Source organism: Dama dama, chromosome 19, assembly GCF_033118175.1.
Source record: "Dama dama isolate Ldn47 chromosome 19, ASM3311817v1, whole genome shotgun sequence".
Lineage (NCBI taxonomy): Eukaryota > Metazoa > Chordata > Mammalia > Artiodactyla > Cervidae > Dama > Dama dama.
In genome coordinates this window covers 32,184,441-32,210,731 of record NC_083699.1, presented here as the reverse complement: position 1 = coordinate 32,210,731, position 26,291 = coordinate 32,184,441, and the positions used below count along the sequence as shown (strand labels likewise).

At 41.0% G+C, this 26,291-nt stretch overlaps 1 protein-coding gene across 3 annotated transcripts in view; it reads right to left on the bottom strand.

The window, feature by feature from the left end:
- The window catches only part of USP13 (ubiquitin specific peptidase 13), a 135,041-nt gene that overhangs the window by 71,577 nt on the left and 37,173 nt on the right, over positions 1–26,291 (bottom strand). For 2 of the 3 annotated variants that reach the window (XM_061166635.1, XM_061166636.1), the window contains exons 4-7: positions 20,684–20,805; positions 15,106–15,248; positions 11,543–11,727; positions 859–953 (exon numbers count right to left, since the gene is read on the bottom strand). In XM_061166635.1, the coding sequence (XP_061022618.1) occupies positions 859–953; positions 11,543–11,727; positions 15,106–15,248; positions 20,684–20,805 (545 nt within the window). Of the gene's footprint in view, positions 1–858; positions 954–11,542; positions 11,728–15,105; positions 15,249–20,627; positions 20,806–26,291 lie in introns of those variants that run through there. The other variant, XM_061166637.1, reaches the window with a different exon arrangement.

Below are 26,291 nucleotides of genomic sequence, written 5' to 3'. Positions count from 1 at the left end.
GTAGTAAGTTTTATGTTAGGCATAGCTTTCCATAATTTAATAAATGACCACATTTAAAAGATTTAACAGTAAAAGAGACAAAGACTAAGGGTAAAGAGGATAGGAGGAGGAAGAAAACAAACAGGAATCAAAAAAAAAAAAAAGAAGGCAGATACAACACAACACAACAGACAAAAAGCAAGACAATTGGAGAGGAAAGTGGAATAAAACCACGGGGCTCGAGAGAAGCTCAACACAGGAGGGAGGTTTAAAGAAGAGCAGAGAAAATAAACTAAAAAGTGACACAAGTGAGAGAGAGGAGTTAGGAGGAGAACATGAGGAAAGGGAGATGGCCTGGGCTAAAGCAAACCGTGCACATTTAACCAGCTCCTCATAGGGTCAAATATTACACAGTCACAACACCAGCCTGAAAACACAATATAAAACGAGGCATAGAGTTTCCATCAACAATAAATAATCTACTGGTTTATTCTTTCCACACCCCCTCAAGAAGCTCTCCTTCCCTTCCTGAAATTAAAGTGATGTTGGTCACAAATCGTTTTAAAGGTCATCTCCCTGTACCTTCTGCCTTTAGTCAACAAAAAATGATTCATGCAACTCTCCATCAAAGGAGACAGAAATTTTGCAAGTAAACTCCAACTAAAAATGGTACTTGATGAGGTGCCATGTTCATTATAAAATTTTAAAACTCTAAGTAAACTGATAACCAAGAGAAAATGCTAATTAAGTTTGAGAAGTAAATGCAAACATTAAAACCTAAAACCTATAAAATGAAGATATATGTGATAGGAATTATATAAATAAACCAAACAGTTTCCCCGCAAGGTGGGAACAGACACAAAAGGAGACCTTTCTCACCCCATGCATATGAAGCATGTCAATTCCAAAATGTGCTAAGTGCTTGGCCAAATGAGGGTCCAAAACAGCTTCCTCTTCTTGGAAAGAATAAACATCTAGAAGGTGAAAAGAAAATAAGCACTGAGATTTGCAATCAAGTTATTCAATATTCAACACGCACCCACCAAGCTCCTCCTACGCACTGAGCTTGGGATACATCAAAGAACAAACAAAACCTCTTGTGAGTTTTCAGCTGGGGGAAAGACAGATGATAAACAATAAATATAATCAATGGGTATTTTTGTAAATATATCTATATATCAATTCTTTTGACAGCTCAGAAAGAATTTTATAAAGGATTTCTGAAACAAGAGGACAGTGTCTAAAGCTAAAATAATTTAAAACTAGACAAATACAAATGCGTAACACTGACTGTTCTAACCCCAGTGGCACGATTATAAATTCAGGAGGAGGGAAGCAGGAGGGAGGAAACGGTAACACTGCCTGCCGCCCTCGGGGGGAACCGGTGAAGAACAGAGAAAACACAGGACCTCGGGCTGTCGGAATGGCTGGACTGTGGCGTGAGGTCCAGGACAAAACAAAATTCTGCCCATGGAACCCTCCACAGTCTCGGAGCTACTACCACATGACCTCCCACCTCCATCTGCCCCCTCATCCCCTCCTCCCCAGTGTCCACACCTCAGAGAGCTGGTGAGGGGTCTCTGAAGACTGCAGTGCACCCCAAACGTGCCCATCCCTTAGCACATGGAAGACAATGATGCGTCTGGTACAGTAGGTAACTCAGGAGGCTGCACCCAGCCCAGGATCTGAGAGATCAGCATGTTGACAGCCTTGTCTACAGACATAGGGCTGAGTCTACCCACTCATGGGGCTCTGGTGTTGGGAAGCTGTGTGCTGAAGGGGACCTCTTCTCTCCTCGGGACCCTCATCTCCCACCTGACCACATAAGGCTTCAGCCAACTTCGCCAACTTCTCCAAGTGTGGGGTATGATTTCAAAGCAGAAGCAATGCCTGAAAGCTCATTAGAAACGCAGAATCTCAGGATCCGGCCAGACATACTGAATGAGAATCTGCGTTTTAACAATATCCCCATGCACACAGTAAAGTTTGAGAAGCACTGTGTAGCGCTTTCAAAAGCTACCCAAACCACCACCTTATCTGTCCTCACATGGCAGGGCAACAGGGAAGAGGGAAACGTTTTCAGGCCCATTTTGCACATGAGGAAACGAGACTTAGAAAAGTTAAATCATTTGTCTTAAACCCCACATGTGACCCAAACCCAGGTAGTCTGACTCCTGGCCCAGTCCTTTCTACTTAGATCTCTTAGGAGACCTAGACCCAGTGAGGCACCATCCGAGGCCCTTAACAGGAATGGAGAGTCAAAAAACACAATTTTGGGACTTTGCTGGTGGCCCGGTGGTTAAGACTCTGCACTTCCGATGCAAGGGGCACAGGTTCAATAACTGGCTGAGAAACTAGGATCCCACGTGGTTTAGCCAAAAAAAAAAAAAAAATTAAAAACAACCAAAAAACCCACAATTTCTTCACTCTAAAATTGGAAAAACAAAATGTGAAAATAGATAAAAAGATATTATTCTTTACAGCAGCAAAAGATAAGATTGTTCAAGGAGTTTCCTGCTCTCTGGAACAATACCAGGAGGAGAAAAAAATGTGATATATAGGAACTACGGTCACACTCTGACCCAATCCCAGATACATGGAGACTTACTGCCACACAAAAAAAGTCAAGTCTTTTTATTATTAACAAACTAAACATTGTATAGCTTTCTCTTCTATCCCTCTTCCCCTAGGCACCCATTTCAACTTGGATATGGATAGAAGACTTCATCTATATTCTTTTCTAAATATAATTCAGTGCACTCAAAAGTAAAAACAAAAGATAAAATCCCTGGGCCAATTAAGAAAAAACTTCCCAAATGTTTAAATACTTAAAAAAAAAAAAAAAAATTCCTTGAAATAATAACTTGAAACAACTGTATCAACTATATTTTCACTCTACAACACATGACAGTAAAGTACCACTCAAATACTGGATAGAAGGTAGAAATGACACTTCTCATGCACTTTAAATTTGATTATTAATTAAACTAGTGAGAATTTCTAGTTGAACAAAGAATGTTCAAACTACCGCAAAACTGCTCTCAATCTCACATGCTAGCAAAGTAATGCTCAAAATTCTCCAAGCTAGGCTTCAACAGTAGGTGAACTGAGAATTTCCAGATGTTCAAGCTGGATTTAGATAAGGCAGAGGAACCAGAGATCAAATTTCCAACATCCTTTGGATCACAGAAAAGCAAAAGAGTTCCAGAAAAACATCTATTTCTGCTTCATTGACTATGCCAAAGCCTTTGACTGTATGGATCACAACAAACCGTGAAAAATTCTTAAAGAGATGGGAATACCAAACCACCTGACCTACCCTCCTAGGGCTTCCCTGATAGTTCAATTGGTAAAGAAGCCGCCTGTGATGCAGGAGACCCTGGTTCAATTCTTGGGTCAGGAAGATCCAATGGAGAAGGGATAGGCTACCCACTCCAGTATTCTTGGGCTTCCCTTGTGGTTCAGCTGGTAAAGAATCTGCCTGCAGTGAGGGAGACCTGGGTTCGATCCCTGGGTTGGGAAGATCCCCTGGAGAAGGGAAAGGTTACCCACTCCAGTATTCTGGCCTGGAGAATTCCAGAGACTGTATAGTGCATGGGGTCACAAAGAGTCGGACACGACTGAGCGGCTTTCACTCTCACTTTACCTGCTTCCTGAGAAACCTGTATGCAGGTCAAGAAGCAACAGTTAGAACCGGACATGGAACAACAGACTGGTTCCAAATTGGGAAAGGAGGACGTCAAGGCTGTTCATTTAACTTATATGCAGAGTACATCAGGCGAAATACTGGGCTGGATGAAGCACAAACTGGAATCAAGATTGCCGGGAGAAATATCAATAACCTCAGATACGCAGATGACACCACCCTTATGGCAGAAAGCAAAGAGGAACTAAAGAGACTTTTGATGAAAGTGAAAGAGAAGAGTGAAAAAGCTGGCTTGAAACTCAACATTCAAAAAATGAAGATCATGGCATCTGGTCCCAACATTTCGCGGCAAACAGATGGGGAAACAATGGAAACAGTGACAGACTTTATTTTCTTGAGCTTCAAAATCACTGCAGATGGTGACTGCAGCCAAGAAATTAAATGACGCTTGCTCCTTGGAAGAAAAGTTATGGCAAACCTAGACAGCATATTAAAAACAGAGATATTACTTTGCCAACAAAGGCTCCTATAGTCAAAGCTATGGTTTTTCTAGTAATCATGTACGGATGTGAGAGTTGGACCATAAAGAAAGCTGAGCACTGAAGAATATCAATTCTTTTGAACTGTGGTGTTGGAGAAGACTCTCGAGAGCCCTTTGGACTTGCAAGGAGATCCAACCAGTCCATCCTAAAGGAAATCAGTCCTGAATATTCATTGGAAGGACTGATGGTGAAGCTCCAATACTTTGGTCACCTGATGCAAAGAGCTGACTCATTAGAAAAGACCCTGATGCTGGGAAAGACTGAAGGTAGGAGGAAAAAGTGACGACAGAGGACAAGATGGTTGGATGGCATCACCAACTCAATGGACATGAGTTTGAGCAAGCTCTGGGAGATGGTGAAGGACAGGTAAGCCCAGTGTGCTGTAGTCCATGGGGTTGCAAAGAGTCAGACACGACTGAGCGACTGAACAAGTAGATAATTTTGAAGACTTAAAGACTTTAAGCCTCTCCTTATCAGGGCCCCTAGAGAAAATTATAAGATCGATAGAAATGTACCATTGGCACTGGTCTAAGATTTTGAAATAAGTGAAAATCACATAAAATTCTATGGTTCTTAAGCTATTAGCCTCCTGCCTGTGTGAGAAATTAACATATGCTATCGCTAGTCATTAACTACCCCCAAAATATGACATGATTTAGTCAGAGACAACAGTTACTTCTTACCCCAATGACAAAAACAGTTTAGTGAGTAACACATAAGAAATCTAAAAATGAACTGTGATCCTTAAACTTGGCAATCATGAAGAATTTATAAGTGACATGTAGTCATAGAAAAAATATTTGAAGTAGAGTTGGGGACTGAAAATCCTTACACATTTTTCAATAGGAAAATGCACTTTATCTCCATCTTCAGCTTAGCAAACTCAAGTCTTAACTCAGAAACTACTGCAGCAAATAAGCACGGCCTGACAAGTATTACTCTCCCCAACTCCAAACTTGACTTAAAAACTGGAAGCTAAGAAACAGGAAGTTCACAGAAAGATCCTCCTAGGAATAGCCTAAGCAGAGTTTCATGAGTAACTACACTTACTTTAGAAGTGAACCAGTCATTGTTTCAAGTTAAATGACAAATGAAGCCATGGAGAGCGGAGAGAGATCCACAGAAGGGAAAGATTTAAGAAAAGATTTACTGAATCAAAATGACAGAAAGAAGATCTCTGGCTGCCTAGGAATAAAAAATTTTACTAAGAAAGATCACAAAGGAATTTTGTGAGGATATGGAAATGTTCACTGCCTTTATAGTGATGGTAATAATTAGGGAGCTATATATTTTAAAAATTCATTACCTAAAATTTTAAAAGGTTCCACTTATTATATGTAACTTTTACTTCAATCTGCAACTCAGCCTTGACCCATATGAGTCAATGAATGAATAAAGGTAATATTTGAAGGAAAAAAAAAATTTCCAGCATGAATTGATGTGACAAGCATGTTAGAAAATAGTATGTGCATTCAGGAAACTATAATCAATATCGAGTGATAAACCATAATGGAAAAGAATAAGTATATGTATATATATATGTACAACTGAATCAAAAATTCTGCTATACAGCAGAAATTAACACAACGTTGTAAATCAACTATACTTCAATAAAAATTTTTTAAACTAAAAAAAAAAATAGCATGTCTATTAAGTTTCAAAACTAATGAAGGAAATCTTATACAGATGGAGGCTAAGACTGAGACCAAGACTGAGAATCTATAAGGAATTATATAAAAGTGGTGATAATTTCTTCTCTAATGAGGTTTCTTTCGTTTTTTGTTTTTCTATTAATGTTTTTCCAAATTTACTATATTTTGATTGAAAAAATGTTTTACAACTAATTGCCAAAGATTACAAATATTACAAATATTTCTATAGGATGGTATGCTATTTCTATAGGAAGTAGCATACCACTGGTCATCCTTGTTCACTCATATGGATTCACTGACTCATTCATTCATTCACTGTAGTCAACAAATAAATACTGAATACCAAATATGTACAGATACTGAGGATACAATAAGAAATTAGATAAGTGAGGCCCCTGCCCTCATAAGTTGAAACGTTACTATTCCAAACAGTCTTATAAGAATGCTGGTTTGGTATAATGGACCTCCACAGATGTCTTCTTGGCTGTGGTTTGCTCATGTGACTTTCAGCTCTATTTCTTAGCCCCAGAAAGTGGCAGAAGTCCAGATCTTGCCTGAAGATCCCCACACAGGAAAGAAGAAGGAGAGAGAGGTAAAGATGTACTTCAACGAGCTCTGGTGTTTTAGAAAAACTAATGAAACCATAGTAGCTGGCTTCACTGCTCTGTTCTCACAGCTCAAATGGAGAGAAAAACAGAACTGCTGGTCAAACACCAAGTCATAAGCCACAGAGGAAAGGTTCTCTCCAGAATAAGTGTGATCTGTTCACCCAAACTGTCTCTCTTCACCATTGAGTTTATATTTGCACCCACAGAGTACCTTCCACAGACAGGAAAAGAACAGAAGCAAAAGAATGCTCCAGCAATTGATCTAGAAAGCCAAACACAAAATGAATGAGGTCAGAGGTGTGTACTATCACTTTAGACAGCATAAATCCCAGACCAAACAGAATCTAGACTGTGGTCAGGAAAGGAAAGCAAGAAAGAAGAAACAGATGTCAGTAAAAGAGACATGAAGAAGGAAAAGAATAAAAGGTAAATCAGAGGAACAAACTTAATTGGTGTGTCTGTCTTCCTCCATCTGTTTACTCCACAAGTACCGACACCCACTATGCGTGAGGGACTTTGCTGGATGCTAGAGATATGATAGTGAACAACATTGTCGTTCAGGGTCTGCTGTCTTGTGAAAAGTGCCATGGTGGAGCAGCAAAGAAGCACATCAGAGGGGTACAAGCCAGGTCAAAACTAAAATGAAGTAGTCAATCCTTGATTCCAAACCCTTGGACTGATGCCCAGGTCGGTGGTGAAGATGACCAAGTAAGAAAAACCACCTTGAGATGCTGCTGAGCTGGGCAGAGTCAGTGGGATAGGTGATTTCACAGCTGCCACTGATAGGAACAGAATGATGGGACAAAATGGACGATTAAACAGTTAGTCCCATTGGGGGATTGTAAGTAAAAAATAAGGGAGATCCTTGTAAGTTAATGATTACTCAAGAAAGCAGGTTTGCTTAACCACAAAACCAAGCAGGCTTGCTTACCAAAAAACCCATGCAACAGAAGCAAGGGACATGCCCCAAAACAGTAAAACAATGGTGGCATGAGACCCAAAATCCTGCCCAGTGAACTCAGTATATTAATGATCCCTAGAACAAGTTCTGTGCACACACACAAAAATAATTATTTATGGAAAGGTGACTTTTCAAACTGAAAAACCCTCATTGTACTAAAACTTGAAAATATTTTTCCAAAATTCTATATGGCAATCCTGGCCTAACCACACAGGGACAAGCAAGCTTCCTGGTCATACCTTGGAACTGATGATGGAAATGTGACATCTATTCAAGAAAGAGAAAGAAGGTCTTCTCCCCCTCCCCACTTTTCCTTTGATTATAAAACTGCAGCCTACTAAGTTCTCAGGACATGGCATTTCTCTCCCACCTGCTTGTAAGTTTCACAAGCATCCTACTCTAATAAATCACTTCTTATCTGCCACTTTGCTCTCACTGAATTCTCCTCTGCATGGAGACAGAAAGGACTATGGTACCAGTGCTCTTCAGAGCGCCCCCCCCCCCCCCCCCACAAAATGACACTGATTTGTTTCACTGTGGGCATCTCAGAAGACCCTCCTGCAATCACCAAGGCTTTGAGGCTTCTTCTTAGGTAAACTAACTTCCATGAAGAAAGAAAAAAACACCCTCGCCTGCCTCCAACCTTTTTCATTCCCTTCCCACCAACCTCAACCTCGATCTGCCAAAGAACGTCTCCTCCCACAGAGGAGAGCTCTTCGTTTGTTTGTATGGTAATCTGTTTCCTATTTTGATTGCTGCCGTACCCATGGAACCAGAGTGGAATTTGATAGGGGGCCCACTTTTATTACCCAGCCACCACAATGGCCATGACTGGGGGATCAAGGCTTCCTGGAAGAACTAATTCTAGACTGAGATGTCAAGATGAGTAGGAGTTTCTCACTGAACAGGTATATCCTTGTTGGGGAGAAGGAAACCAGGGTGATTGGATCATACCACCATTAAATATCTGAGTTCACAACCTGCTTGGATTCCATGTTCACTAAGCAATAGTCTAAATATAATTCAGCTTCCCACAGGGAAGGAATGTACTGGTCAAGTTGACATAAACATCCTACTTACAGGCAGTTGTGGTTCTCATTAGAAATGAAAAAATAAACTCCCTGACTTAGAGACTCTGGCTCTTGTGAGTTGAGCTAGCCCCTCAGTAAGCCTATCGAGTGTGGAAGCTAGGCTATCAACAGGAGTCCCTTCATAAGGAGGCGGCCACCCTGCCCCGGACAGAGGGAACCCTGCCCTCCTGGGCCTCAACATCCACAAAGCCCATCATCAGACATTTGAAGAAACTTCGCGTTTTCATTAATTTATTTGGCTTTTATAAGTAAACATTAAGCTACACCTAGAAATCTATTAAACAGATTTAAAAGAAACAAAAATAGAATTGATATCTCCCATAAACTATCTTGGGCAAACTTCAGGAGATAGTGGAGGACAGGGAAGCCTGACGTGCTACAATCCAGAGGGTTGCAAATAGTTGGACACAACTTGGCAACTGAACAACAGCAGCAACAACAAATAAACTAATATGACAATTAGACTGAAAATAATTACTTGCATTAAAACCAACTCTGCATAAGATAAACAGGAATCAAATCCTGATCTATTTTCAAAAACTGAACATTATCTCAGCTAAGTGAATTCAAGAACCTTCATCATAGCTGATGTTTCACATTGTTTTTGACAATGTTTTATGTTTTCTATGCTTGAAAAGTAGCATTTATTCAAATACTCTCAATTATGTGATAAGGAAAATCTTGAAAGGTCACCCTCCCCTACAAGAAAAACAAAACTTAACTATGGCAGATAATTGGTTAATATTCTTAATGGTTAAGAAATTTTTAAAAGCCAGTAAGGAAAACACCTACACATACACCTACTAGAAAATCGGCCTAAGAAATTCACATAAAGAACTACAAATAGCCAAGAATACTATGAAAAAGTTCAGCCTCACTATAAAGCAAATTAAAACAAGATAACAGATTAGCCAAGGTTTTTAAATATTCTGAATATGAAAAGTTGTCAAAGATTTGTTGGAATGGGTATTCTCATACATTTCTGGTGGGCGTATAAATTACCACAGTTGTCTAAGAGAGAAACTCAGCAACTGAAAATTAAACTTAAAGGTTCAACTCTTTGTTCACAGGAATCTGTCCTAAAAACAAATCATTAGACAAATACCCAAAGACCTGCATATATACAAAGATGTTCATCAGAAAAGCAAAATTGTAACATCTCACAGGGGAACAAGAATAATTGATGCTTTTGAACTGTGGTGTTGGAGAAGACTCTTGAGAGTCCCATGGACTGCAAGGAGATCCAAACAGTCCACCCTAAGTCTCCTGTCTCAAATTAAAGGAAAGAAACTTTAGATGAACTCTAAATCACAGTTTGAAAATAAGTTTCATGCTTAGGAAAAAAAAAAGGCTTCTGGAAAATTAAAGATGCTTAGAGAATAGAATTAATCCTTGCCTTTATTATTAGCATATATTTAAATAGAATACAATTATTTAAATACTTAAAGACTAATTGGTTCATTTAACCAAAGTAGCCACACCTAGTATAAGATTTTGTATGGAACTCAAAGATGACAAAGCTCAACTGAAATTTTAGAACAAAGTTCCATACATAAATAATTTTAGTTTTGAACAGGATGTTCTGAGAGCTGCACTTCTAATAAGTGGTCTCAAAGCACTACATAATATAACTTTACCATAAAAAGAATGAAATATTGCCATCTGCAGCGACATGGGTGGACCTAGAGATTACCATACCAAGTAAAGTAAGCCAGAAAGAGAAAGACAAATATCACATATCATTGCATGTGGAATCTAAAAAGATGATACAAATGAACTTATTTCCAAACAGAAACAGACTCACAGACACAGACAACAAATGTATGGTTACCAAAGTTTGCTTTGGTTAGAATGCCTATGTTATGAACCCTTTTCTCTGGAGGCCCTACAAGGACAGTGATGGTTACCACGTACACCAGTCATTCAACAGAACAATGTCATCCCAAATCCAACTGGCAGGCTACAGTCCATGGGGTGGCAAACAAGACACGACTAAAAACAACAACAACAACAAACAAAATTCAGTCAGAGAAAGATAACAGAGAAGAAAAGACAAATGTCTACATTTGTCCTTTAAAAAAAATCCTCTTACCTTAAAGTAGAGAAGAAATAGAGACTTAACACCTGGACAGTTGGAGAAGACTAACCTGAGTGTGGATCCAGGTCGGTGCTTCATAAATGTCAGTGACACCGAGATGATGGGTTCTTATGGCCACAGCTCAGTATTTAATTTTCTCATTATCTACCCTGATATAAGTTATCTGTTCCCTCACCCAATGGTGGAAGGAATTAACTGTCCAAACATGGCTAAAAGCTAACGTACAGTGTGGGAGCCCAGAGGACCAGTTCTGAAGCTGACAGTATAAATAGGAACCGCTTCTAACCCTTTGCTGTACTGGACACAGTCACTGCCCACTGATGTCAAGGGGTCTGAACATCCAGCATCTTGAACAACCATCTACCCCATAGTGACACTAATCCCCCTAATGGACTCTAGACCCTACTAGTCTAATGGTGAGTTTGATTAAGCACATTTACTTCACAAGTCCTGAGTCCTCCTTCTGTCCTCTTTGTTTTTTGGTCGCTCAGTCGTGTCCGACTCTCTTGTGACCCCATGGAGTGGAGCCCACCAGGCTCCTCTGTCCGTGGGATTTCCCAGGCAAGAATACTGGAGTGGGTTGCCATTTCCTTCTCCAGGGGATCTTCCTGACCCAGTGATCAAACCTGCGTCTCCTACACTGGCAGGTTGATTCTCTCCCGCTGAGCCATTAACCAAGGGATATACAGAAAGATACAAAAGCAAAAAACTTTTACCAGGTTTTGTGGGCACCAGGCTAAATGCTTATGCACCTTGACAAACCTATGAGGGAAGTACCATGATTATCCTCAAGATGAGGAACCGGAGGCTGACCCAAGATCTCACAGCTAATAAGAGGCAGAATCAGGATTCACACCTGGGCTGTCTTAGTCCAGAGCTTATGCCCTCCAACCCCAGAGATGAAGACACCAGTTAATCCAAGAGGGAGCCACTGCAGGTGCCCGGGTTGGTAAAGTCACACTCACCGGCCCCGTCCGGAGTGATGGTCCCCAGTTTCACAGCGAGAGGGTAGCCTGTGTCTCTGTAATGCTCCAGCGCATGCCCGTTGCCCCCGGAGCTGTCAAAGAACCACTTCCCACACAGCACGGAGCCATCGGTCAGGTTCAACCAGAGGTTCTCCCGAAGGTCGCACCTGGCACACTTCCAGCCACTGCGAAGTCATCAGAGGACAGTGAGCACAGTCACAGCACAAGGCGTGATGAGAAAACTAACATCCAAGAAGATGGGGTGCTTCAAGTTGGGGGGGACGCAGGGTCACAGGAGATGATCAGTGGAATAACAGAGACCCATTCCAGAGCAGAAGGAGCACTCACACGGGGGGCCAGGTCCTCCAAGAGAGCTCTTTTACCTTAGAAAACTAACACAGAATCTGAGGGTAGGAAGAGAGGTCATTTCCTTAAAATTCCTTACATGAGAGACAGTAAAGCCTGAGTGAGTTTAAATTATGAAAGATCCCATGTGTATAAACAGCCGAGGTTCTGAAGCATTAACCACTAGTAGTAATGCTTCACTACTAGTTTAAACAAAACCCTACCACACTGGCAATCTAAGTAGACAGGTAAACACTTTGCTGTTGTTGTTGTTATTCAGTCTCTAGGTTGTGGCCAACGCTTTGTGACCTCATGGGTATAGCATGCCTGGCTCCTTTGTCCACCACTATCTCCCGGAGTTTGCTCAAATTTATGTCCATTGAGTTGGTGATGCTATCTAACCATCTCATCCTCTGTGCCCCCACTCTACTTTTGCCTTCAATCAATCCCAGCATCAGGGTCTTTTCCAATGAATCAGCTCTTTGCATTAGGTGGCCAAAGTATTGGAGCTTCAGCATCAGTCCTTCCAATGAATATTCAGGGTTAATTTCTTTGAGGATTGACTGCATTGATCTCCTTGCAGTCCAAAGGACTCTCAAGGATCTTCTCCAGTACCACAGGTTGAAAGCATCAATTCTTTGACGCTCAGCCTTCTTTATGATCCAAGTCTCACATCTGTACACGATTATAGCTTTTACTATACGGACATATGTTGGCAAAGTGATGTCTTTACTTTTTAATATGCTGTATAGGTTTGCCATAACTTTTCTTCCAAGGAGCAAGTCTTTTAATTTCATGGCTGCAGTCACCATCTGCAGATTTTGGAGCCCAAGAAAAGAAAATGTCACTGCTTTCACTTTTTCCCCTTCTATTTGCCATGAAGTGATGGGACCAGATGCCATGATCTTAGTTTGTTTGATGTTGTTTCACACCAGTTTTTTCACCCTCTTCAAGAGGCTAAGTTCCTCTTTGCTGTCTGCCATAAGGGTGGTGTCATCTGCATATCTGAGGTTATTGATATTTCACCCGGCAATCTTGATTCCAGCCTGTGCTTCATCCAGTCCAGCATTTCGCATGATGTACTCTGCATACAAGTTAAATAGGTAGGATGACAATATACAGCCTTGACGTACTCCTTTCCCTATTTGGAACCAGTCCATTGTTCCATGTCCAGTTCTAACTGTTGCTTTGTGACCTGAGGTACAGATTTCTCAGGAGGCAGATAAGGTGGTCTGGTATTCCCATCTCTTTAAGAATTTTCCACAGTTCGTTGTGATCCACACGGTCAAAGGTTTTCGTGAAGTCAATGAAGCAGATGTTTTCTGGAACTCTCTTGCTTTTTTCTATGATCCAATGGATGTTGGCAATTTGATCTCTGGTTACTCTGCCTCTTCAAAATCTAGCTTGTACATCTGGAGGTTCTTGGTTCGTGTACTACTGAAGCCTAGCTTGAAGGATTTTGAGCATAACCTTGCTAGCATGTGAAATGAGCACAACTGTACAGTAGTTTAAACATACTTTAGCATTGCCTTTCTTTGGGATTGGAATGAAAACTGACTTTTTCCAGTCCTGTGGCCATTGCTGAGTTTTCCAAATTTGCTGGCATATTGAGTGCAGCACTTTAACAGCATCATCTCTTAGGATTTGAAATAGCTAAGCTGAAATTCTGTCACCTCCACTAGTTTCATTCCTAGTAATGCTTCCTAAGGCCCACTTGACTTCATACTCCAGGATGTCTGGCTCCAGGTGAGTGACCACATCATTGTGATGATTCGAGTCATTAAGACCTTTTTTGTATTCTTCTTCTGTGTATTCTTGCTATCTCTTCTTAATCTCTTCTACTTCTGTTAGGTCCTTACTGTTTCTGTCCTTTATCGTGTCCATCCTTGCATAAAATGTTCCCTGGATCTCTCCAAATCTCTTGAAGAGATCTCTAGTGTTTCCCTGTCTACTGTTTTCCTCTTTCTTTGCATTAACAACTTCAGTGAAGGTTAAATGTCAGGTATGGGGCAAGGGCTTTACAGAAGTCTTACCATGCAATTCTAATACACACTCTTCAGCATTATTACCATCCCCACTATCAAAGAGAACAACAGACCCAGAGGTATGGAGCCTTCCCTAAGACCACACAGAGCAGAAGGTAGCACAGCCAGGGTCCTACATTCTGAACACACCCTGAATCCACCTGCTCTCTCCCTCTAGCTCCTGCCTCTGGAAACACACCTGCCTCTGATTACAGGAGGTGCCAGTGAAGCCTAAAGAGCATTCCAGCCAAAACCTGATAACCAAAGACTGTTGTAAGTCTTTGTAGCTGGGTCCCCCTGCTGCTAAGTCACTTCAGTCGTGGCCGACTCTGTGCGACCCCATAGACGGCAGCCCACCAGGCTCCCCCGTCCCTGGAATTCTCCTGGCACGAACACTAGAGTGGGTTGCCATTTCCTTCTCCAATGCATGAAAGTGGAAAGTGAAAAGTGCAAGTGAAGTCGCTCAGTCACCTCCGACTCTTAGTGACCCCATCGACTACAGCCCACCAGGCTCCTCCGTCCATGGGATTTTCCAGGCAGGAGTACTGGAGTGGGTTGCTACTGCCTTCTCCGTGGGTCCCCCTAGAGGTAGACAAAGATCTGAATGCAAATGGCTTGTCCAGGAGGTAATCCCAGGAAGCATCCTAGGGGAGTTGAGGGAAGAGAGACTGAAAGGGTAGGCAGCCAGGCCGGAGACTGTCAACAAGCAGATGACCCCCTGGACCAGTGGGGCTCAGTCCAGCTGTGGAACTCCAGGAGACGGTTACCCCACTTGAGGGTGGGGGTCTAGGTATTCATCCTTCCACTCCACAGACCCTGGGTGGGGGCCGTTCCACCCCTCCGTTCCACCCTCCGTTCCAGGAGGACAGGAGGGAGCATGACTTCACAGCGTTTCTGATTGTCCCATGCACCAGCCTACCTGGCTCTGGCATATAGAGAAAGCCCCTAAGAAAGAGCTGCAGGTGTCTGCAATCAGATGCCTTAGGGTGGGGATGACTGGGCTCTGGGGTAGGGACTGTCCACAGTCAGCATCTACTACAAAGGTATAGATAATTCCAAAGAGATTTTTGAGCTTATTTTTATAAAAGACAACTGATAAGAACATATATAACTGCTAATTCAGTGAAGAGGTAGAAAAATAAATAATCCTTTGGCCAGTTTTAGGCAGTAAAGTTCCATTTTGCTGACTCTCACCTTGGAGGAATTCTGACTCCATTGTCTAACTGGGTGAGGTTATTGGCATATTTCGACATTGGCAGTTCATTCTCCCATGTATCTGGGTCCTGCTTTCTGTATGGAGATTTTGAGCTGAGAACTGCATCACAAGCAATTGTTACCTATAAGACAAATGCAGATATAATACATAAAACAGTTTGAGAACAGCAACTTTTGTAAAATGAATCTTAAAGTTTATTAATAAATACAACTTAAGTCAAGAAAATTCAAACAGCTTAGTTACCACGAGAGCAAGATGTTAGTTTCCTGACTGTAGCACTTTCCCCCTGGGTCTAGCTAGGTTTTGTCCTGGCCTGGAATTTGCAGTATTAACAATGACACAAGATAGCAAAGAACCAAATCCAGTTTGTAAATTCAAGCATAAAAGTCAGACTTAACAATTTCTGTCTCTTAGCAAGTGGAGTAGAAAGTATACGGTGAACAATTTACAAGGGTGAAATTAGCAACAGGAATACCTAGGATTTACCCAAGTGGTATATTTTACTCCTAACAAATATACACCAAGATATCCAATATCCTTAACTCATCACACAATGACATGTGGTCAAGGGCACTTGAATGGAATGCAAGCAGCATGGCTCCATTTCCTAATCTGGTGCAAATGTGACCTTGGATGGGGACACGCCTAGATGTCTCTGTGCCAGACCAGCCATTATGAGCAAATCTGTGATGTCCGGCTTGGCACCAACTAACCACCAGGGAGGGCAGACTCTCTTCTTTCTCCCAAACCCTGTTGATCCTGAACACAGGCCTCTCACAACTATTCACTGTTTGCTTAATGCTGTAAGCTATTTCTAGCTCTCTTTAAAAGCATATTCTGGTGAGAATGTTAAATGGCACAGCCACTTTGGAAAATAATTTGGCAGGTCCTCAAATGGTTAAATAGAACTACCATATGACCCTGCAATTCCATTCCGAGGTATACACTCAAGGTATTAATAAATAAAAATAGAGGTCTACACAAAAACTTATCCACAAATGTTCACAGAAGCATTATTTATAACAGCCAAAAGTAGAAACAACCCAAAAGCCCATTAATGATAAATGGATAAAGTATTATATTTTGACATAAGAACTGTTATCAGCAATAAAAAAGAATGAAGTACCGATACATGCTACAACCTAGATGGACCTTGAAAATGTATGCTAAGTTAAAAAAAGTCAGCCACAAAGAACTATGATTCCTTTTATATGGAATGTACAAAATAGGCAAATCCATAAAGACAGAAAGCAGATTAGTGATAGCCAGAGGCTAGGGGGATAAGAGGCAGAGGGGTAGGTGATGGCTGTGGGGTAATAAAAATATTCTAAAATGAGATAGTCGTGATGGATGCCCAATTCTGAATATAATAAAAGCCACGGGATATAATAAAAGCCACTGAATATAATAAAAGCCAATTTTTTTAACAAAAATGTATATTCTATATCATTCTCCTCCTGCACAATTAGCTGAACTTCATACAGAATGCTTTCCTCTGGGTAGCACCGACAACTGACCCCAGAACAGATTAACAGACATACTCTATGGTTCCCTGCGGGCTCACTTGGTTAAGAATCCACCCGCAGTGTAGGATACCAGGGTTTGATCCCTGGATCAGGAAGATGCCCTGGAGAAGGGAATGGCCACGCACTTTGGTATTCTTGCCTGGGAAATCCCATGGACAGAGGAACCTGGTAGGCTACAGTCTATGGGGTCACAAAGAGTCAGACACGACTTAGTGACTAAACCACCATCACCACCAAATGGGAAAGAAATCTAAAGAGTGGAGATAAATATATATATATATATATATATATATATATATATATATATATATATATATACATACACACACACACACACACACACACAAAGACACACACATACAACTGATTCACTTCATTGTACAGCAGAAACTAATACATTGTAAAATAACTATACTCCAATAAAAACATAAAATAAACAACTACAAGGAAAAAAAAGAGATAATAGAGGTCTCAGCTGCCATCCCACACCCACCCGGGCCATGAGCAATTCCTATCAGTCCTACATCCAAAATCTATTTGCAATCTACCTCTTCTTAATTTCGGTCACACCCATCTTAGTCCCAACCATCATTCCAGCACACAACAGCCGCCTTAAGGTCTTCTTTCTCCCACTCTTGCTCCCTCTTCTCTGCCCAGTAGGCAGTGATCTGCCGTGAACATTAGAGCCCGCCCTTCTCCAGCTTTTAAAACTTTCTTAGGATATACTGAACACTGCTAATTGACACCAGTGAGCTAGGCATGGTCAGGAGAAGGAAAAGGCTCCTGCCCTCAAAAAGCTTATATTCCATTACAAAAAAAAAAAAAAAGCTTACACTCCATTACAGATCAGACAATCAGGCATTCATAAATATATTTAAACCTCTCCTTTTTTTGTGGGGGGGGGGGATTGTTTATTTGATAGAAGTTTTTGTCATAATTGATTTACGATGTTATATTAGTTTCAGGTGCACAACATAGTAATCTGATATTTTGTAATATATACTCTATTTAAAGTTATTATAAAATAACTGGTTATATTCCCTGCGCTATACCTTATATCCTTCTATCTTATTTATTTTATACCTAGTAGTGTATACCTCTTAATCCCCTTTCCCTATCTTGCCCTTTCTCAATGTTTTCCAAAAATATTCCCATTCATCTCCCACAAGCAGTGTTATATAATTAGTGCTTCCTTTCAATTATCAAAAATCATCTTCCACTCCCTTCCAGCAATGTCCCTAGAAAACAAGGTTGAGTTCATCATGAGCTCCCAGATGCTTATGTGTTTGGGCCATGCTGCCTTAGCACTCCTGGCTACAAATCCTCATCTTTTTACTCTGGCCTGTTATAATCTCCTTGCTATTTCACTGACTACCTTGATCCCTTCCCTGTCCTCTTCTGAATCTTCTCCAACCCATTAGAACTTTAAGTGTTCTAGTTTGTAATGCACAATGATTCAGATGTAATATTCCCTCTTTTCTTTGAGATTCCTTCCTGGTGACACTCAACAAAATTTCCTTAATCGTCTGGGACGCTGTAAGACATTGAACAAGTGTTTTCAGAATACCATCTAAATCACTTAGAGACCCTTTTTATGGATCACAGTTGCAAGTCAGGATCCATTATCCTATATTATATTATGAATTATCGCAAGTTCAGGGGTGTTCTGGCATTGGCTCAAACTGGCTCATGGAACTGATTGCTAAATTTTATGAAATTCTCCAAGAAGATTGTTAAGCACGGCCATTATTAAAAATTAAATTCTATAGGCTCACAAATAAACATATTTTTTAAAAGCAAAAAATGTTTAAAACTCTTCACTCCCTAGCTGTGTTACTCTATCTTAATATCTAATCTATATGCTTTGGAAGTCACTTATATCCACGTTATATAAGTGGTGGAAACCATAGGTGACAGTGTCCTACTACACATCTCTTCCCAACACTGCATCGGTGACATGTTAGCCTGACATCAGCCACGGGAGGAGTATTTACACCACTGAAATCGGCAACCACTACAGCGCAGGGAGCTGGTTGCTAACCAACTACAAGCGCACCACTGCTTGAGTTCCTGAGTCTAAAATGAGGCCTTAGAGCTCAGGCTCCTAAGATCCCTACTGAGTCCCAGACACTATCTCTCTGTGATCCCTGTATCACCTAAGAGGTAGTTCAGCTTTCTGGTAGCATCTACTGAGTACCTATCTGAAACTGAATTTTTTTGTGCTGAGAAATGCAAGAGATGACAGAAGACCTGGTTGGGTAACTTGAAGTTCAATAATTTTTGGTATTTAAAAACCTAAAAAGAGAGTTATCAAATACCCAAAATGTAGCAAAAGCATGAAAAGAAAAGCATCTGTTATATAGATAAAACCAGTTACCATCAGATAAATCCAGGCTCCCCCTTCTATCTCCCTACCTCACCTTCCAAACAATTCTCTCCCTCTCTTTTTAATTATTAAAACACTTCTTAAAAGACTCTATTAGAAATTATAATATATATTGCTAGATTCAGATTTCTGTGACATTTCACCTCTCTATAAAAGCATTCACACTTGGAATTATGTTCTGCATATAGGAATAATTAAAAGTACTTAAAGGCTCTCTTCTTAACTTTTCTCACATGAAGACTTTTTTTTCATAAGTGAGTGAGAGAAAAATCATCCCTTGTGACATTCATTCACAATGTGCTGCTTCTTTTTTGATAACAGACTCAAGAGTTATATTAAATAAGAGCAGTGAGAACTCCTAGTTTTATACAGATATAAGCTTTAGTATATAATATCAGATAATGGTAAGACCATTTTGTCCATCATATATTTTGCCCTTGGTAAATGCCACATGAGTAGACATGGGGAACTGCAGAAAGGAGAGGTAATTTAATTCTGTACGTGTTGCTAAAAGCTATGCACTTGGTACTATTATAATAAAAAGGATATGCTAGATCAAATAATTAGAGGAAAGAGCTACAGTAGCTAAATACACAAATTTTTCAGTTCTGTGGTCTTATGCTTAGGTATAAAGTAGATCAGGGGCAAAATTGGCTGAATGGTGGAAACCTTGCCCCTAGTGCCATGGGAACCCCGAGCACAAATGTGCCTGCTTGGCAGGGGCACGTGAGCAGCGAGGGGGCTATAGACCAAATCACACACATTTGGAAGAATCGGGGACCTAGAGACTTAGCTTTGGTTTTAGCAAACCTTGAGGAGGGAAAAAAGTGAGCTGGAATGTCTAATTCCAGAATCTGTGGCCAGACTCGGAGAAGTCAGGACACAACAGAGTGGAAAAGAAAGAGAAAGGAACACAAAAATGGCTGAGGCAGTGCAGACAATACAGGAAATGAGGGAAGAGTGGGAAAATGGTCTGGGCCCCACAGAATTCAGGAATCAAAGTAAAACAGAAACCGGCTTCCCCGTACCACCACCACCCGCCCTCAGTTTTAAGTTGTTCACGAAGATGAAAAAGCTGCTTCACAAAAGAGAAAGGAAGGGGAAAAAACTCACCACTAAATCTAAATTCTAAAACCTAGAACGCGGTCTCTGTCCTAAAGGAACACACTCCCACAGAGCCCCTGGAGACTGTGATTTCTCCATACTTGGTTATTTTCAAACTCCTGTTGCTATTGTTTCTCAGTGGAACTCTTTTATGTTTCCCAAACAAAATTATACACGGAAGGCCAACACACAGGAGAGAGAAAAACTGTAGGCGTCCCTCTAAAGGGGAGGCAGTCCCTCTCCCGCACAGCTCAGGGGCACAGTTTGAAAATCGAAGCAAGAGACTGTGATTCCCAGGTGGCAAGAAGCCAGCCCACATGGAGGAGGCCAGCCAGCAGCAGCAGAGGGCACGCAGCCCAGTGTTACTGCAAGGGACCCTGAGGGGCCCTCTTCACAGACGAGGAGCCGTCTGCTCCTGTCTCTGCTCATTCTCCTCTTCCTCTCTCACTCACCCTGCCTTCCCCACCGCCCAGCACACACACACCTGACACATGCAGAGAGTCACGCGCATCTAGCTAGCAGCCGTGCACACTCACTGACCAGGGCTGGTAACTCCTCAATATTTGGTAGGGCTATTTCATAGTGGTCTGGGAATATAACAAGTTTGGCTTCATCTTCATATTCATAATCGTCGCTATTTAAATCGTCATCAGTATCTAGATCTGAGGAGAAAACAAAAACAAAGAACAAGAAGTGAAGAAAGAACATGGCACACCAAGGCAGCACTCACTGGGAAAGCCAGCCACTCACAGGGCTGAAATCCAGCCATCCCTCTGCCCCGAGCCAGGACTAGGAGGCCTCTCCATCCTCCCTAGGCTGTACGCACTTATCTCCTAGGAACAGATGGACAAAGAAGACTCAGTCATACCATAAAGCTTGATACTTAAAGCATTCATTTGCACAAGATGTTCAATTCCTACAGATGTTGAAAGGAAGAGGTTGGTCATTATGACTTGTCGGGTACGTGGCTCCTGACTTCACAAGAATAGGGTGGAATATTTCTCCTAACACAACAGAAGAAAGTACATGGATTTGAGAGTAGATAAGCCCAGCTTCAACTCTGGCTCCAAAATGAATGTTTTTTTGGTCAAGCCACAAACTCTCTAAGCCTTAGTTTCCTCATTGGTAGAATGGAGATAATAAAACTTATCTCACACAGTTTATATGGAGAATAAATAAATTATAAACAAGAGATCTGGCACATAATAATTCTTACCATTTACTGGTGACCTATTTTAAAATAAAACCTCAGTTTCCCCCCCTCTGTCTCTCTCTTTCCCACCCTCCCCCTCCCCACTAAGAGTTGTTGAGATACTAAGCCAGAGGGGGGAACCCTATAATCTAAGTAGTCCTGTTGTCCTCAGGTCGTGGAGGATTTTCAGTAAGGAAGTCTGGCCTGGTATCTATCAAGTCATCACCTTTTTGCTAGGCTGGTCCCTGGGAAAGGTTACGCAAAGGCTCAAGGAAATGTCCTGTCACAATATTTACATGGACATTTCAGCCTTGCATTCACATGGATGCCAGAAACCCAGATCATGTTTGTATATTTAGACATTTGGAACTATGGTGACAAAGAGCTCTCAAGCCATCTTCCACTCACACACACACAAACAGGTACACAAATACAGGCTCTGTAAACAGGAGAAAGTTATTTTATTAGACGAAGCAGCCAGCTGAGAACCAAGGGATCTAGATTCTGTTACTACCTTGTTATATGCCTCAAAAGCCTCAACCTGGTACCTTTTTATGTACAGATCTGCTCTTGAATTCTCAAAGACAGAGCAATTTTAAGTGGAAAGTGAAAAACAGCTGAAACACAGTCTACACATTTTAATAAAAGGTTCTAAATAATAAGAATTGGAAATGCCAAAATAAACAAATAACATTGTTAGGTAGCCATAAGAGGTTGTTTTTGCAAAAAACAATGTCAAAGAAAAGTCTAAGAGTTTAAAAAGTAACTAGAGGCTTTTATTTAAAGAAAATAATTCAAATAAAGATAGACATCCTATGTTATAAAAATAAGAATGTCCCAGTATCTAATTTTTAAAAATTAGAACCTAAATGTTCAATGAGAATGGTGTTTAACCCACTAGAATATTACTTAAATGATATTTTTTTAGACTGTGTAGAGACATGGAAATGTTTATGCCATGTTAATGCTAAAATTATAAAGTTCATCTTCACTGAAAAGACAACTTTATATTAGTTATATTCATAGACAAAAATTGGAAGGAAATCTGAACAAATGAAAACAATGAGTGGGGAATTCTCTGGTGGTTTAGTGAGTTAGGACTCCACACTTTCACTACCGAGGGCACAGGTTCAATCCCTGGCCAGGGAACTAAGATCCCACAAGCTGCATAGCAAGGCCAAAAAAAAAAAGAGAAGAACAAGGGGATGAACTTTATTCTTAAATTCTTCTTTATTATATTGTGCATAATAATTCTGAATAACCAAAGTATAAATCTTTTGGTTTTGTGTATAGATTCAGCTCATATAACACATAATCTAAATGTTTTTTTGTTCCAGAGAAAACATACACAATTTGTAATGCTAATTTAAATCTTACCTGGCCAAAAACAATGATAAACTAAGTCCAAAAAAAAAAAAAAATCCCACCCTGATGTTGACTAGCTACATAAGCCTAGGCAAGTTCTCCTCCTCAGGAGGAGCTACCGACTATGACTGTTGAGAGAATTAAAGAAGGTAAGGTTTTAAGGCACCTGGTTAGGATCTGGTAGGGGTGAGGGGCTCCACAGAATAGCTGCCATCACTCCCCTCACCATCACCGTCCTCTCTTCTCCACACTACTAACAACTAAGATAAGCACAAGTGCCCTCCCTTCCCTTTGGCTGACAGCTCCAAAGCAATGCTGAAGTCAGTTTCAGGAGGAACCAGGATATCATGGGGGATCTTCTACGTGATCCAAATGTGGAGAAGATAGAAACTTCAGATGCTTCTCAGATGGTAAGCTCTAAGCACAAGGAGTGAGTCTTATTCACCTTCAAATCCCTAGTCCCGGCACAATGCCCAGCACACACCCCACACTCCACAAATGTCTGGAAAGGAGACATTAGGAGACATTAACTTTAGGAAGTTAACAGCACCAGCATGTTAAAGACAAAAGCAAAGCTAGAGCATCCAAAGTGCTGCTTCAGTTTGGGGTTTTTTTTACATTGATAACTGATGTCTGTTAAAAAGCAAGACTGCTGTCATGCAAAAAAGCAGAGCTTTGTACTGGAGTGGCTTGCCATTCCCTTCTCCAGGGGATCTTCCTGACCCAGTAATCGAACTCTGGTCTCCTGCATCGCAGGCGGATTCTTTACCGTCTGAGCCAACAGGAGAGCCCACATTCAGCAGAGGTAACCTACACTCTGAATCTAACTGGCAAAGTTAAAGTTTCCCCTGAATATACATGACCCTTTGATTCTAAATATAAGTCTACAATCTCTAAAATTTTCTAATTAGAGTCTCACCAGCCCAAAATATCTAGTTAAGGAATCTACAGGGTAACTAAGGGCTAGGGACCATTAGAAAAAGGACCCCCAACCTCTTCCAAACAGTTACTGGGACAATGAACTGGTAATTCCTGGATGGGGTCTTTCTCTAAATCAAAAGACAAATTTTATTTTATAATACCGCTTCTTGAACTCTACCTGAGTGATCTGCTCAGATCCCTGAGAGGTAGCTGGGACCACAGCCATTCCAAAAAGTCACTACGAAGTGGCACAGCAGAAGAAAGGATCTCTAAATCAAGCCAGGGCTCTGAAGCCCGGCTCAGGGTTCTCTCAGCCTGACTGTAACAAATTAACTAACATTAATTTGTTAATCTGTGTGCTGGAAGTGAACAGCCTGCTCCATTAGTGCTGGGAAATCTGACCAACCGCAAACCCTCTCATGAGGGTACGGGGGCAGCTCCTTGAGCCCAGACCTGCTCTATGACCTACTTAGAAGGAAAGGACAAAACAGGGTTTCCTTGAAACTTCTGGTCGTTACAGGCGCATGTAAGTTTCCTGAGCAGGCCTGTTCCAGGAACTTTCCGCAGCGGCTCTGTTTTCCACCTATTCCTCATCAAGTATGAATGTCAAGGCTAAAGGCTAAAAGGCGGAATGTAAGCTCTCTGAGGTTTAGCGGTAGCTTTTCGACATCCCAGTCTTCAGACACAGAAGAGCGGACTCATTTACTCCTATTTGTGAAAGTTGTTGGGGGAGACAGGTGGGGGAGTCAATAGAAACATGAACATTTAACCCTGTTTTGTGTCAGTCACTCAGTTGTGTCCAACTCTTTGAGACCCCATGGACTGTAGCCCACCAGGCTCCTCTGTCCATGGGATTCTCCAGGCAAGAATACTGGCGGGGGTTGCCATTTCCTCCTCCAGGGGATCTTCCCAACCCAGGGATCGAACCCAGGTCTCCTGCACTGAAGGCAGATTCTTTATCATCTGAGCCACCAGGGAAGCCCTAACACTGTTGTATGACATACCAAAGAGATGACCTTTTAAATTAAATTGACTACCAGTTATTTACATGATTACACATTTGTAGCTTTAACATAAAGAATATTTGAGATGAGGTGAGAATCCCATCATGAATCCTGGGGTATTTCTGTGAAGACCTTGAACTCCCTTCCACTCCCTTTTCTCTCCTTTTATCCCACAAAACAGTAAGTTTTGTATCAGCCAACTCCCAAAATCCACAATCTTTCACATTGTTGTAAATTATCTCTGCCAAAGACAGCCTAATAGTGCCTCTTTCTAGCTTAAAAACACGAATGCAGAGCTGCCCAGTTTCTCAGTTCACAGCAATTTTTGCACAGTGGCCCTAAACCAAAAGACATGCCCAATGTTCTATTTATTTAGTATAACTTAATAACTATATATTAATAACTATAACATAACTTAATAAGTTATATAACAAATATTTTTGTTCTAACAAGTTAGCAGGCATTTGAAAATAAAATACACATAAACTGAAAGGAAATAAATGCTTTATTTCCCTCTTAAATAACCATTAAGCCCTGACTAAAGGGATGTGTGCACCTGGAAGGCACGGCAGAACTTCTCTTTGAATCAGACTGGACACTGCCTCCCTTATTTTCCATTCCACATTTATTTTCACATGGTGCTTGCCTTTTTACCACAGAAACCACTAAAAACAAGACCAGTTCACAAAGAGATAATGTCACTGAAAGGAATATAGGATAATATACTAGCGAGACTGCATCAAGCTACTCATTCATGCAATGTTCAAGCATCACTGTGTTCCCTTAAAGAGTTAAAATATCCTGTGATTTACCTGTGAGTTTGTTGTGGCAACCTGGAGTGTCCCAAGACACAGTTTGGGAACCAAAGTGTTAATGGCTCCCCACCACCTACACAAATAAAATCTAAAAGCATGGCATAGGTCTAAACTATTACTGGAGGAATACACAACATATATAAGGATGTACAAACAGAAACTACTATTTGTCTCTGGGTAACTAAGTGGCTGGGACATAGGGAAGGGAGAAAAACTTACTTTTTGTTACGGAGGCTCTTAAAACTTTTCAATTTTAAGCTTTGTCCATGTGCTATGTATTTCAAAGAATATTTTTTAAATCCTAAATTTAAATTTCTCTCCTATGAGAAGCACAAAATTTCTCTGATTCAAAAATTACCAATAACTGTCATTGTTGATTCTAAAAAGAGTTACCAGCAAAAGTGAGAACTGAGGGATGGATCCTTAACTAGGATTTCATTTAGATGACTATCGAGGTAATCAGGAGAAAGAGTTAACTTGAATGTAGGGGCAGAATGGGGCTCAGGAGACTTGGGTAAGCATACAGCACTAGCTAATGGCCTCAGTTTCCCTTTTAAAATCAATATGAAGGTCACAATGATTCAGTGGTTTCAATGTCAGTACTGAGCCAACAGGAAAGGAATTAGTCATAAAGTCATGAAGTGAAAGGGGATAAAAAGCCTCTATCCAGGAGAAAGCGTTAGTCATCTGCGTGTGTTTTGTGAAGGGGACGAAGGGTCATCATAACTATATTTCAACAGCAGTGAAAAAGTACTTTCTAGTCAAAGAAACTAAGAGGCTGCAAGAGAGCTCTGAGCTCGTTTCCTTTTCTTGAAGAAACAACCCAATGTCCCTTTTTAGGGAAGGAAATT